Raw genomic sequence first — 13,742 nt, forward strand, 5'->3', positions numbered from 1 at the left:
TTACCGATGTCTCCTTCTGACAGGGAGACAGTTTTGGAAGCCATTCACAAGCTGTATTCCCAGCAGGTGATAATCAAGGTACCCCTCCTGCAACAGGGAACGGGGTATTATTCCACACTGTTGTGGTACCGAAGCCGGACGGCTCGGTGAGACCGATTCTAAATCTAAAATCTTTGAACACTTACATACAGAGGTTCAAATTCAAGATTGAGTCACTCAGAGCAGTGATTGCGAACCTGGAAGAAGGGGACTACATGATGTCTCGGGACATCAAGGATGCTTACCTTCATGTCCAAATTTACCCTTCTCACCAAGGGTACCTCAGGTTTATGGTACAGAACTGTCACTATCAGTTCAGACGCTGCCGTATGGATGGTCCACGGCACCCCGGGTCTTTACCAAGGTAATGGCCGAAATGATGATATTCCTTCGAAGGAAGGGAATTTTAGTTATCCCTTACTTGGACGATTCCCTGATAAGGATAAGATCCAGGGAACAGTTGGAGGTCGGTGTAGCACTATCTCAGGTAGTGTTGCGGCAGCACGATTGGATTCTCAATATTCCAAAATCGCAGCTGGTTCCGACGACTCGTCTTCTGTTCCTAGGGATGATCCTGGACACAGTCCAGAAAAAGGTGTTTCTCCCGGAGAAGAAAGCCAGGGAGTTATCCGAGCTAGTCAGGAACCTCCTAAAACCGAGCCAAGTCTCAGTGCATCAATGCACAAAGGTTCTGGGTAAAATGGTGGCTTCCTACGAAGCAATCCCATTCGGCAGATTCCACGCAAGAACTTTCCAGTGGGACCTGCTGGACAAATGGTCTGGGTCGCATCTTCAGATGCATCAGCGGATAACCCTGTCACCAAGAACAAGGGTGTCCCTCCTGTGTTGGTTGCAGAGTGCTCATCTTCTAGAGGGCCGCAGATTCGGCATTCAGGACTGGGTCCTGGTGACCACGGATGCCAGCCTGCGAGGCTGGGGAGCAGTCACACAGGGAAGGAATTTCCAGGGCTTATGGTCAAGCCTGGAGACATCACTTCACATAAATATCCTGAAGCTAAGGGCCATTTACAATGCTCTAAGCTTAGCAAGACCTCTGCTTCAAGGTCAGCCGGTGTTGATCCAGTCGGACAACATCACGGCAGTCACCCACGTAAACAGACAGGGTGGCACAAGAAGCAGGAGGGCAATGGCAGAAGCTGCAAGGATTCTTCGCTGGGCGGAAAATCATGTGATAGCACTGTCAGCAATTCCGGGAGTGGACAACTGGGAAGCAGACTTCCTCAGCAGACACGACCTCCACCCGGGAGAGTGGGGACTTCACCCAGAAGTCTTCCACATGATTATAAACCGTTGGGAAAAACTCGACAGGTATTGCGCCAGGTCCAGGGACCCTCAGGCAATAGCTGTAGACGCTCTGGTAACACCGTGGGTGTACCAGTCAGTGTATGTGTTCCCTCATCTGCCTCTCATACCCAAGGTACTGAGATTGATAAGATGGAGAGGAGTAAGCACTATATTCGTGGCTCCGGATTGGCCAAGAAGGACTTGGTAACCGGAACTTCAAGAGATGCTCACGGAGGATCCGTGGCCTCTACCTCTAAGAAGGGACCTGCTCCAGCAAGGACCCTGTCTGTTCCAAGACTTACCGCGGCTGCGTTTGACGGCATGGTGGTTGAACGCCGGATCCTGAAGGAAAAAAGGCATTCCGGATGAAGTCATCCCTATCCTGATCAAAGCCAGGAAAGATGTAACCGCAAAACATTATCACCGCATTTGGCGAAAATATGTTGCGTGGTGCGAGGCCAGTAAGGCCCGACGGAGGAAATTCAACTGGGTCGATTCCTACATTTCCTGCAAACAGGAGTGTCTATGGGCCTGAAATTGGGGTCCATTAAGGTTCAAATTTCGGCCCTGTCAATTTTCTTCCAAAAAGAACTAGCTTCAGTCCCTGAAGTTCAGACGTTGTAAAAGGGGTACTGCATATACAGCCTCCTTTTGTGCCTCCAGTGGCACCTTGGGATCTCAATGTAGTTTTTGGGTTCCAAAAGTCACATTGGTTTGAACCACTTAAATCTGTGGAGTTAAAATATCTCACATGGAAAGTGGTCATGCTGTTGGCCCTGGCCTGGGCCAGGCGCGTGTCAGAATTGGCGGCTTTATCCTGTAAAAGCCCTTATCTGATTTTCCATTCGGACAGGGCGGAATTGAGGACTCGTCCTCAGTTTCTCCCTAAGGTGGTTTCAGCGTTTCACCTGAACCAACCTATTGTGGTGCCTGCGGCTACTAGGGACTTGGAGGACTCCAAGTTGCTAGACGTTGTCAGGGCCCTGAAAATATATGTTTCCAGGACGGCTGGAGTCAGAAAATCTGACTCGCTGTTTATCCTGTATGCACCCAACAAGCTGGGTGCTCCTGCTTCTAAGCAGACTATTGCTCGTTGGATTTGTAGTACAATTCAGCTTGCACATTCTGTGGCAGGCCTGCCACAGCCAAAAATCTGTAAATGCCCACTCCACAAGGAAGATGGGCTCATCTTGGGCGGCTGCCCGAGGGGTCTCGGCTTTACAACTTTGCCGAGCAGCTACTTGGTCAGGAGCAAATACGTTTGTAAAATTCTACAAAATTGATACCCTGGCTGAGGAGGACCTGGAGTTCTCTCATTTGGTGCTGCAGAGTCATCCGCACTCTCCCGCCCGTTTGGGAGCTTTGGTATAATCCCCATGGTCCTTACGGAGTCCCCAGCATCCACTTAGGACGTTAGAGAAAATAAGAATTTACTTACCGATAATTCTATTTCTCGTAGTCCGTAGTGGATGCTGGGCGCCCATCCCAAGTGCGGATTGTCTGCAATACTGGTACATAGTTATTGTTACCAAAAAATCGGGTTATTGCTGTAGTGAGCCATCTTTTCTAGAGGCTCCTCTGTTATCATGCTGTTAACTGGGTTTAGATCACGAGTTGTACGGTGTGATTGGTGTGGCTGGTATGAGTCTTACCCGGGATTCAAAATCCTTCCTTATTGTGTACGCTCGTCCGGGCACAGTATCCTAACTGAGGCTTGGAGGAGGGTCATAGGGGGAGGAGCCAGTGCACACCAGGTAGTTCTAAAGCTTTACTTTTGTGCCCAGTCTCCTGCGGAGCCGCTATTCCCCATGGTCCTTACGGAGTCCCCAGCATCCACTACGGACTACGAGAAATAGAATTATCGGTAAGTAAATTCTTATTTATTATTATTATTATTATTATTATTATTATTATTGTTATTACTATTATTATTATTATTGTTATTATTATTATTATTATTATTATTATTATCATTATATGCCATCGGAACACCCTACATATGACGGAGCCCTTCATGCCCCTTTATATAGCATCAGAGCCCCTTCATCATGTCTCTATATGTGCCAGAGGCAGAGACCTTCATGTCCCTTTACATGCCATGATCAGAGCCCATTCATTATACCCATTTATATGCCAGAGGCAGAGCCTCCTGTTATGGCCAGTGCTTATACGTAATCAGAGCCCCAGTCTCCTTGCCCTTTGGTTGGCTTTCTTTTCTTGTACAGAATAGTACAATGATAGCCAAGATTGCGGTGGTCAGAGAATATGCAGAGGCACGGGAGCACTGTATGACAGGACTGCAGAAGTCAGCATGGGTCATACTTGCCTACTCTCCCAGAATGGCCAGGAGGCTCCTGAAAATCGGGTAACCCTCCCGGCCGCCCGGAATAGCAGGCAAGTCTCCCGATTTCAGGGGCCCCCCCTGCGCGGTCGCCCACTTAGCGAGAAAAGTGGGCAGTCTGGACAGGCGATGACACAATTCTTGTTGAATCACGTCATCATAGCAACGCCCCCTGCTGTATAATGCTGGTAATAGCGGCATTACACAGCAGGGGGCGTGGTTTACATGATGCGATCCTGCAGCCACACCCCATTCTGCCTCCGCCACGCCCCATTCCGCCTCTGGGCCGCCCCCCTCTTCACTTCACGTCACTGCCTGCCCCCCTGCTGAGCCGACCTGGCTGCTCCCTCCTGGAGCGAGCAGCCATAAAGTCGGCAAGTATGGCATGGGTGTACTGTAAGTCTAATGCAGAGGGCAGAGGCAGGCTGTGGCCTGGAACCGAGACGCCACCAGTGGGAGCAGAGAGGAAGCAAGCTCGCTGTGTTGATTTCCTGACACTGCCTGTCTTGGATTACTAACTGCTGGGCACTGACAGGATGCTCTACTGTGACAGCATCGCAATGTTATTATTAGAGATGAGCGGGTTCGGTTTCTTTGAATCCGAACCCGCACGAACTTCACTTTTTTTTTCACGGGTCCGAGCGACTCGGATCTTCCCGCCTTGCTCGGTTAACCCGAGCGCGCCCGAACGTCATCATGACGCTGTCGGATTCTCGCGAGACTCGGATTCTATATAAGGAGCCGCGCGTCGCCGCCATTTTCACACGTGCATTGAGATTGATAGGGAGAGGACGTGGCTGGCGTCCTCTCCATTAGAATAGATTAGAAGAGAGAGAGAGAGAGAGAGATTGTGCAGACAGAGTTTACCACAGTGACCAGTGCAGTTGTTGTTAAGTTAACTTTTATTTAATATATCCGTTCTCTGCTATATCCGTTCTCTGCCTGAAAAAAACGATACACAGCAGTCACACAGTGTGACTCAGTCTGTGTGCACTCAGCTCAGCCCAGTGTGCTGCACATCAATGTATAAAAGCTTATAATAATTGTGGGGGAGACTGGGGAGCACTGCAGGTTGTTATAGCAGGAGCCAGGAGTACATAATATTATATTAATTTAAAATTAAACAGTGCACACTTTTGCTGCAGGAGTGCCACTGCCAGTGTGACTAGTGGTGACCAGTGCCTGACCACCAGTATAGTAGTATATTGTTGTATACTATCTCTTTATCAACCAGTCTATATTAGCAGCAGACACAGTACAGTGCGGTAGTTCACGGCTGTGGCTACCTCTGTGTCGGCAGTCGGCACTCGGCAGGCAGTCCGTCCATCCATAATTGTATAATTATATACCACCTAACCGTGGTATTTTTTTTTCTTTCTTTATACCGTCGTCATAGTCATACTAGTTGTTACGAGTATACTACTATCTCTTTATCAACCAGTGTACAGTGCGGTAGTTCACGGCTGTGGCTACCTCTGTGTCGGAACTCGGCAGGCAGTCCGTCCATCCATAATTGTATTATTATAATATATACCACCTAACCGTGGTTTTTTTTTCATTCTTTATACCGTCATAGTCAGTCATACTAGTTGTTACGAGTATACTACTATCTCTTTATCAACCAGTGTACAGTGCGGTAGTTCACGGCTGTGGCTACCTCTGTGTCGGCAGTCGGCAGGCAGTCCGTCCATCCATAATTGTATTATAATATATACCACCTAACCGTGGTTTTTTTTTCATTCTTTATACCGTCATAGTGTCATACTAGTTGTTACGAGTATACTACTATCTCTTTATCAACCAGTGTACAGTGCGGTAGTTCACGGCTGTGGCTACCTCTGTGTCGGCAGTCGGCAGGCAGTCCGTCCATCCATAATTGTATTATAATATATACCACCTAACCGTGGTTTTTTTTTCATTCTTTATACCGTCATAGTCAGTCATACTAGTTGTTACGAGTATACTACTATCTCTTTATCAACCAGTGTACAGTGCGGTAGTTCACGGCTGTGGCTACCTCTGTGTCGGAACTCGGCAGGCAGTCCGTCCATCCATAATTGTATTATTATAATATATACCACCTAACCGTGGTTTTTTTTTCATTCTTTATACCGTCATAGTCAGTCATACTAGTTGTTACGAGTATACTACTATCTCTTTATCAACCAGTGTACAGTGCGGTAGTTCACGGCTGTGGCTACCTCTGTGTCGGAACTCGGCAGGCAGTCCGTCCATCCATAATTGTATTATAATATATACCACCTAACCGTGGTTTTTTTTTCGTTCTTTATACCGTCGTCATACTAGTTGTTACGAGTATACTACTATCTCTTTATCAACCAGTGTACAGTGCGGTAGTTCACGGCTGTGGCTACCTCTGTGTCGGAACTCGGCAGGCAGTCCGTCCATCCATAATTGTATTATAATATATACCACCTAACCGTGGTTTTTTTTTCGTTCTTTATACCGTCGTCATACTAGTTGTTACGAGTATACTACTATCTCTTTATCAACCAGTGTACAGTGCGGTAGTTCACGGCTGTGGCTACCTCTGTGTCGGCACTCGGCAGGCAGTCCGTCCAACCATAATTGTATTATATACCACCTAACCGTGGTTTTTTTTTCATTCTTTATACCGTCGTCATACTAGTTGTTACGAGTATACTACTATCTCTTTATCAACCAGTGTACAGTGCGGTAGTTCACGGCTGTGGCTACCTCTGTGTCGGCACTCGGCAGGCAGTCCGTCCAACCATAATTGTATTATATACCACCTAACCGTGGTTTTTTTTTCATTCTTTATACCGTCGTCATACTAGTTGTTACGAGTATACTACTATCTCTTTATCAACCAGTGTACAGTGCGGTAGTTCACGGCTGTGGCTACCTCTGTGTCGGCACTCGGCAGCCCGTCCATAATTGTATATACCAGTGACCTAACCGTGGTTTTTTTTTCTTTCTTTATACATACATACTAGTTACGAGTATACTATCTCTTTATCAACCAGTCTATATATTAGCAGCAGACACAGTACAGTGCGGTAGTTCACGGCTGTGGCTACCTCTGTGTCGGCACTCGGCAGCCCGTCCATAATTGTATATACCACCTAACCGTGGTTTTTTTTTCTTTCTTTATACATACATACTGCAGTGCCACTCCTAGATGGGCCCGGTGTTTGTGTCGGCCACTAGGGTCGCTAATCTTACTCACACAGTCAGCTACCTCATTGCGCCTCTTTTTTTCTTTGCGTCATGTGCTGTTTGGGGAGGGTTTTTTGGAAGGGCCATCCTGCGTGACACTGCAGTGCCACTCCTAGATGGGCCCGGTGTTTGTGTCGGCCACTAGGGTCGCTAATCTTACTCACGCAGCTACCTCATTGCGCCTCTTTTTTTCTTTGCGTCATGTGCTGTTTGGGGAGGGTTTTTTGGAAGGGACATCCTGCGTGACACTGCAGTGCCACTCCTAGATGGGCCCGGTGTTTGTGTCGGCCACTAGGGTCGCTTATCTTACTCACACAGCGACCTCGGTGCAAATTTTAGGACTAAAAATAATATTGTGAGGTGTGAGGTATTCAGAATAGACTGAAAATGAGTGTAAATTATGGTTTTTGAGGTTAATAATACTTTGGGATCAAAATGACCCCCAAATTCTATGATTTAAGCTGTTTTTTAGTGTTTTTGGAAAAAAACACCCGAATCCAAAACACACCCGAATCCGACAAAAATAATTCGGTGAGGTTTTGCCAAAACGCGTTCGAACCCAAAACACGGCCGCGGAACCGAACCCAAAACCAAAACACAAAACCCGAAAAATTTCAGGCGCTCATCTCTAGTTATTATTAGTTGACGTCCACGACCCTGAAGTGCAGAGAGCTGGGTACATGATCTGAATTAATAGTCATGCCCCAAAATGGGAGAGGGCCGTCACTTCCCAATACCTGTTTGCAGAGGTGGATTACCTGCTAGGTGATATAGGTGGCCGATCCCAAAGGGGCCTTCCAGCTGCCTCAATTAGTGAAACTTTTTCATATAGTAAAAAGGACTTTAGACGGGCTTATCCGAGCACAAAATGTCATTATACGCTGATGATGTTCTGATTTCCTTTACAGATCCAGCCCAACCCCTTCCATCTCTTTTATCCGAGATCCGTTCGTATTGTCAGTACTGCAGTTATAAACTTAATGTTGAAAAAATGGAGGTTCTTGATTTTCATATCCCAGCAGCGCTTAAGCATGATTTGGAAATGATGCTGCCCTGCAACTGGCATAAAAAAAAATCAAATACCTTTGTATTTACTTGACTCACTATCACCACCAACTGTTCCAGGCAAATTATACTCGCTTATTAGAAAATATCAGAGATGATTTATTGGAATGGTCCAACTACTACATCTCTTGGATAGGCAGAATAAATTCTGTCAAGATAAGTGTGCTCCCTCGACTTTTCTATCTGTTTCAAACTCTCCCGATATATATCCCTCCCTATGTTTTAAAACCTTGCAACGTCAAACTTTTTACTTTATGTGGAATCGTAAACGCCCTCGTATTAGACTTAAACTGCTCTAGCATCCCTCCAGAGGGGGTGGACTGGATATCCCAGACTTTAGAAAACACTTCTATGCTGCGCAGCTCTCTCAATGCGTGTAATGGTGTAATGAGGGTGGAGAGGGGAAGGTCTGGGTGAGGATCGAGACTGAGGAGGTGGGTCTGGCCACGTTGTCCTCTCTGCTGTGGCTTCATAGGAGTAAGCGCCTTTGATCGGTCCTTTCTCACCCTGTAGTGTATCGCTCGCTAGCTACGTGGGACTTGGCCATAAATGAAAGCCTTCTAGTGGCATACCTGTGATCTACGTGTATAGGAAACAGTGTGTATAGGATACTTATATATAATGGTATAAATTAATAATAAGGTGGAAGAAGGTAGATAGAAAACATCCAGGTCTTGATTTGGCCCGGTTTGCTTTGCCCCACATCCGTCTCCCCTGATTCCATTATTTCATAATCCAGCCTTCCCCCCTGGTATATGTAGAGCCTGCTTTACTTCCTGGCGCTTGGTCAACATATTCTATATTAATGACATTTCTTATGATGATGCCTTTCCTCAGTTCGCAGATATTCGTGATGTAACAGTAATTCCAACCACGGATTTCTTTCACTATCTGCAAACTAGACACTTCCACTCTCCTTAATAGAAAACTATCTTCTTTTGAATATATAAGCTGGAAACGTTCCAATACTAAGGGCTTAATCTCCGACATCTATGCCTTGCTAAACAATGACTCTACCCCGGCCCGAGCTCCTTACGAACTGGCATGGGAAAAAGATCTGGGAGATACTATAGACAATAATGATTGGGTTGACATCTGGGATAATGCTACTTCTAGTTCCATTTGTGTTAAAATCAAGGAAAATATTTATAAATTGCTCTACCGCTGGCACTATGTCCCTTCTCTTTTACACACCATGTTCCCTGATGCCTCGGGTAGGTGGTGGAGGGGGTGTGCTGATAGAGGCTCTTTTTTCTGGTGGTCCTCCCCGAAATTTTTTTACATTTTAGCACCTATTTGAGACCTCTATTTCTCCTGACCCCCAGTATTTTCTGCTCCCCTTGACTCTCCCTAACCTTAATCGACACCAAAATTGTTTTGGCATATAGTTTCTGCTATGATGTACCAAATAGCAGTGGACTGAAAAAGCCTAACCTCCTCCCCTATGCAGGTGATACTCTCCCAAACCTGGTATGTATACAAAATGTAATATACTGTATGACTGCTGTTATTCGTAATTCCACTTAACAATTTGATAACGTTTGGTCTCCCTTGCTAACCTCCCAACAGGCTTCCTCCCCATTTGTAACCTGATAACCTAACATTGAGGCCTCTCTAAATTCTTGAGTCTGGAGGCCACCCCTCTGTCTCTATCTCCTTTTCCTGTTCCTTCAACTTAACTTGTTTTCTCTCCTCCTTCTCCTTGCTTTTCTCTTTTCTCTCTCCGACTGTTCTTCTTTCTTCCATTCTCTGTTAACAGCTCTCTTTGACGGATTGCCACATCGTTGCCGATAGAGATCCTTCTTGCTACTTTAAATTTCCAAAATTGGATCCAACTTGTTGATGTTATAATTCATTGCAGCTATTTCTGTAACCTAACTGACCAATGTTCTTGGTATGACTTGTCTACTGTTATATTTCTGTGACCCCTCAATAAAATGTGTTTGAAAAAAAGAAAAGAATAAGAAAAAGCTCTTTAGAGGCCAGTAATGTATTGCAGTGGAGGGGTCTACCAAGTGTGTATCGCCTGACCGGTTACTGACAGGCGGCAGAAGCGGCAGTCCTGTACACATTTACACTTTGCAGCATTTTGGCCCTACATGGAGGTCAGATAGCCTGGCTTGCAGATTGGGAAATGTCCATGTGTGGTACAGTATGTCACACATGAATCATTACCATGTGTCACAAATGAATCATTACCTTGTGGCATAGAAGAAATATAAATACTGTCTCACGTATCCCATGTGCAACCCACCATATGTAGCCTCATTCTCACCATGTAGTGTCCTATGCCCTGGGCACACTGCCCAGCAGAAACAGCCTCATATCATTACATTCCCATTCCCAAAGTCCTCTGCTTAACATTATAGTTTTACACACCAGTGTCATGTCACACACAGCCCCATATCCAGCATAAGTAACCTCATTACAACCCTAGACCCGTGCTCATCATACACAGGCCTGTGTCTAACCTCACACCCTCATGCCGACCATACACAGCTGCTGCCCAGTATAGCAGCATCATTTAAATTACGTGTTTTGTGATGGCCACCAGTACTACAGGCCCATACCACCCAAAGTCCAATGCCCAGCATAAATAAAAGCCTTCTAGCGGCATACCTGTGATCTCCGTGTATAGGAAACAGGGTGTATAGGATACTTATATATAATGGTATAAATGAATCAGTAGACGGTGGATGGAAAACATCCAGGTCTTGATGTGCTGTTGATCAGGCAGTGCTCTATGTAACTTATAGCGCCACTCAGCTGCTCCCATCAGCTTCATAAAACTTTCATAATATGACATGCTTCTGTGGACATCTAGGCACACTTGTCAGACTCTAGGTACCCTGTGCCACAAAGGAGGATTTTGCTCCTCGCCCATTCTGTGCTTAGTTAATGAGGCCCAGCAGTGAGATTTGACTGTAAAAGATAATGAGCTAGAGATTGGCAACACCTGACAAACCTGTCTGCTTATACAATCGGAAACCAAGAAGACTTACTCTATAATATTAAATGGAACCAATCTTGGCAAGCAGAATATGCGCATAATGGAGTTTACAAACCTTAATCCCTCACAGCAATTCCCACTAACATAGAAAATTCATCTTTCATTTTTCCCAGCCAGATTATGTCTCTACTTAATGCCATTATTGGCCCATAACATCTTTTCCACTGATATATTAACTGCTCCCTAATGCATCTGTAATAGGCACAGTGTATAGTGACTGGGAATGCCTTTCCTATATGGCAAGAATACTGAAAGTTAACAGGATTGTTTAACTTCCTCAAAGAACCATGTACCTACCCCCTTACCTATATAATTTACATATACAATACATATTATTTGCTACAGGTGATTAATAGTAATATATGATTAGCGCATAATGTATAATCGCAATACTGGATCATGGGCATCTTGCGGGTTAATGCCCAGCTATGAATTCTGATCTATGTCTTGGAATATGGCTTGGAAAATTGTGGGGAGAAAATAAGTGTTTTATATCCGCAATGTCCAGGCTGGATCTTATTGCTTTAGGTCCTGTGGAAAAGAGGCCTGGCCCCCTGCCTGGAATTGCTCACCATACCACAGACCCAGCGATGGCTGCAGGGGGAATGTGTGATTGCTGAGAGCTGCTCTCCTGCATTAGGGATTGTCTTACCTCTATACTCCCAGCTTGTACAATAATGTTATGAAAGGCAGTGAGCCAACAGTCCGGGGCCAAGATATGCATAGAAATCCTCAGCCTGCTTCTGTATCCTATCCCAAAGTTTTTCTCACCTTTCAGTGTTAACCCTTTGGGCATTAACGGTTGTGACTGTGCTGTTTATCAGGACCACGGTTAGCGACAGTAAAGGAACAAAACACAGAGACTGACCATGTCACCCTGTCTATTATGCAAACATCTTCACTCATGCAAACTGTGTGTTCTATAGGGGGAGATGTATCAAGGCTTGGAGAGAGATAAAGTGGAGAGAGACAAAGTACCAACCAATCAGCTCCTAGCTGTCACCGCCTGTAAAATGACAGTCTGGAGCTGCCTGGTTGGTACTTTATCTATTTCCACTTTACCTCTCTCTAAGGTTGGATACATCTCCCCAGGGGTGGATTATCGGTAAGGGCGCCCATGGGCACATCAGTAACGCCGCCCCCTTCCCCACCTAATTTTATTATTTTTATTGATTAGGTATAAGCATTTATTTGATGATAGCCAAATAGAATTAAAAAAAAGCCACTAACTATGATATTTTGTTACTTTTAATTATGTATACATATTTACTAAGTAGGGCAGTTTACAGGAGCAGTATGTGCATGTCCTTTTTGGGCTGACAGTACCAACATAATCATCCAAGTGCCGCCCCTAGGCACATGCCTCACATGCTTAGTGACAAATTCACCACTGCACCCCCATAGTGTGCCTGCAGCTCCTACTGCTAGTTTTATGTTGTCAGGTGACTATGCCAGTTTTCCATCATGTTATTATATCAGCAATCTGTGATTCCTATGTGGTCACAGAGGCACTAACATTGAATGGCGCATGAGCAACCTTTTATACATTAGATTTAATTTTCTTATTGAAGTAAGACAAATGCACTATTATTGCTTACAAAGGGTTACAGGCAGCACATTTGTGCACATACCATGCTAATACTATATTATTAAGTAAATCTACTTTTATTCTCAGTCATTTCTTATAATAACATTTAGGGATTTGTTACACAGCCATGTTTTTCCACTGGACACATTTGCTGTTGTAATATTCCATACCTCCCAACTGTCCCAATTTTTGCAGGACAGTCCCGTTTTTTTGGGACTGTCCCACCTGCGGGCCGCAGTGTCCCGCGATGGGGGGGCAGTTGGGAGACTCTTATCACTGCTACAGCGTCTATTCACGAGTGACAGAGGGAGAGAGGGCATGCCAGCAGCTCACAGAGTGCTGGGCATGCCCTCTTCAGTGACGGACAAGGGGCGTGGCTTACAATTGCAGCATCACCACAAAGCCACACCCCTTTTCCCGAAGTCACGTCCCTTTTCGGGAGCGCGCGTGGCTTCGCAGCGCGTGTGTCCCTCTTTGGAGAAGAGAAAAGTTGGGAGGTATGATATTCTACCAGAGATGACCAGAGTGATATAGTGGAGAGAGATAAAGTACCAGTCAATCAGCTCCTAACTGCCATGTTTCAGGCTGTGATTGAAAACTGACAAGTTAGGAGCTGATTGGTTGATCGTTTATCTCTCTCTTCTTTATCAATCTCCGAGGTCTAGTACATCTGCTCCTAGGTCACAGCTCTCCTTCTGTCTCTGCGCAGGCTACACTGTCACCTCTGTGATAACCCCACAGCGTGTCAGGCTGTATGTGGCAGGGGCTCCAAGGTTCAACCACACAGGAAAAGTGATCATCTTCAGCATGCAGGGAATGGACAATCTCATTATCCACCAGTCTCTTCGAGGACAACAGGTAATCACATGTCATTGTAGGGGACTTGAGTGATGCAGTGGGTCAGTTACCATACTGATAGAGAGGATGATGTGACACTGGCATAATTAGTGACTTATTTACTATGGATGTGAAATTGGTGAATTAAATACTACCTAACTATGCTACGGAAAAATTACTACTTGGGGGATATTTATTATAATGTCTAAAAGAAAATTTGTGGTATTGTCCATGACATTTTTCCTCCTACCGTTTAGAAAATGAAATCAAACTTGTCATTTGTTGCTATTGGCAACATTACTTGTTGTATTTACAACTTTTCCATAAATATCCTCCAAGGCTAATATAATGTTGCC

The 13,742-nt window shown here is 45.3% G+C and overlaps 1 protein-coding gene across 1 annotated transcript in view; it reads left to right on the plus strand.

Annotated features, from left to right (window-relative positions):
- Positions 1 to 13,742, plus strand: part of ITGA11 (integrin subunit alpha 11) — a 201,955-nt gene that overhangs the window by 109,652 nt on the left and 78,561 nt on the right. Inside the window, exon 12 of the mRNA XM_063925538.1 lies at positions 13,259 to 13,407. Within this exon, the coding sequence (XP_063781608.1) occupies positions 13,259 to 13,407 (149 nt within the window). The remainder of the gene's footprint in view (positions 1 to 13,258; positions 13,408 to 13,742) is intronic.

The sequence above is a fragment of the Pseudophryne corroboree genome, chromosome 6 (assembly GCF_028390025.1).
Source record: "Pseudophryne corroboree isolate aPseCor3 chromosome 6, aPseCor3.hap2, whole genome shotgun sequence".
NCBI classification, from domain to species: domain Eukaryota; kingdom Metazoa; phylum Chordata; class Amphibia; order Anura; family Myobatrachidae; genus Pseudophryne; species Pseudophryne corroboree.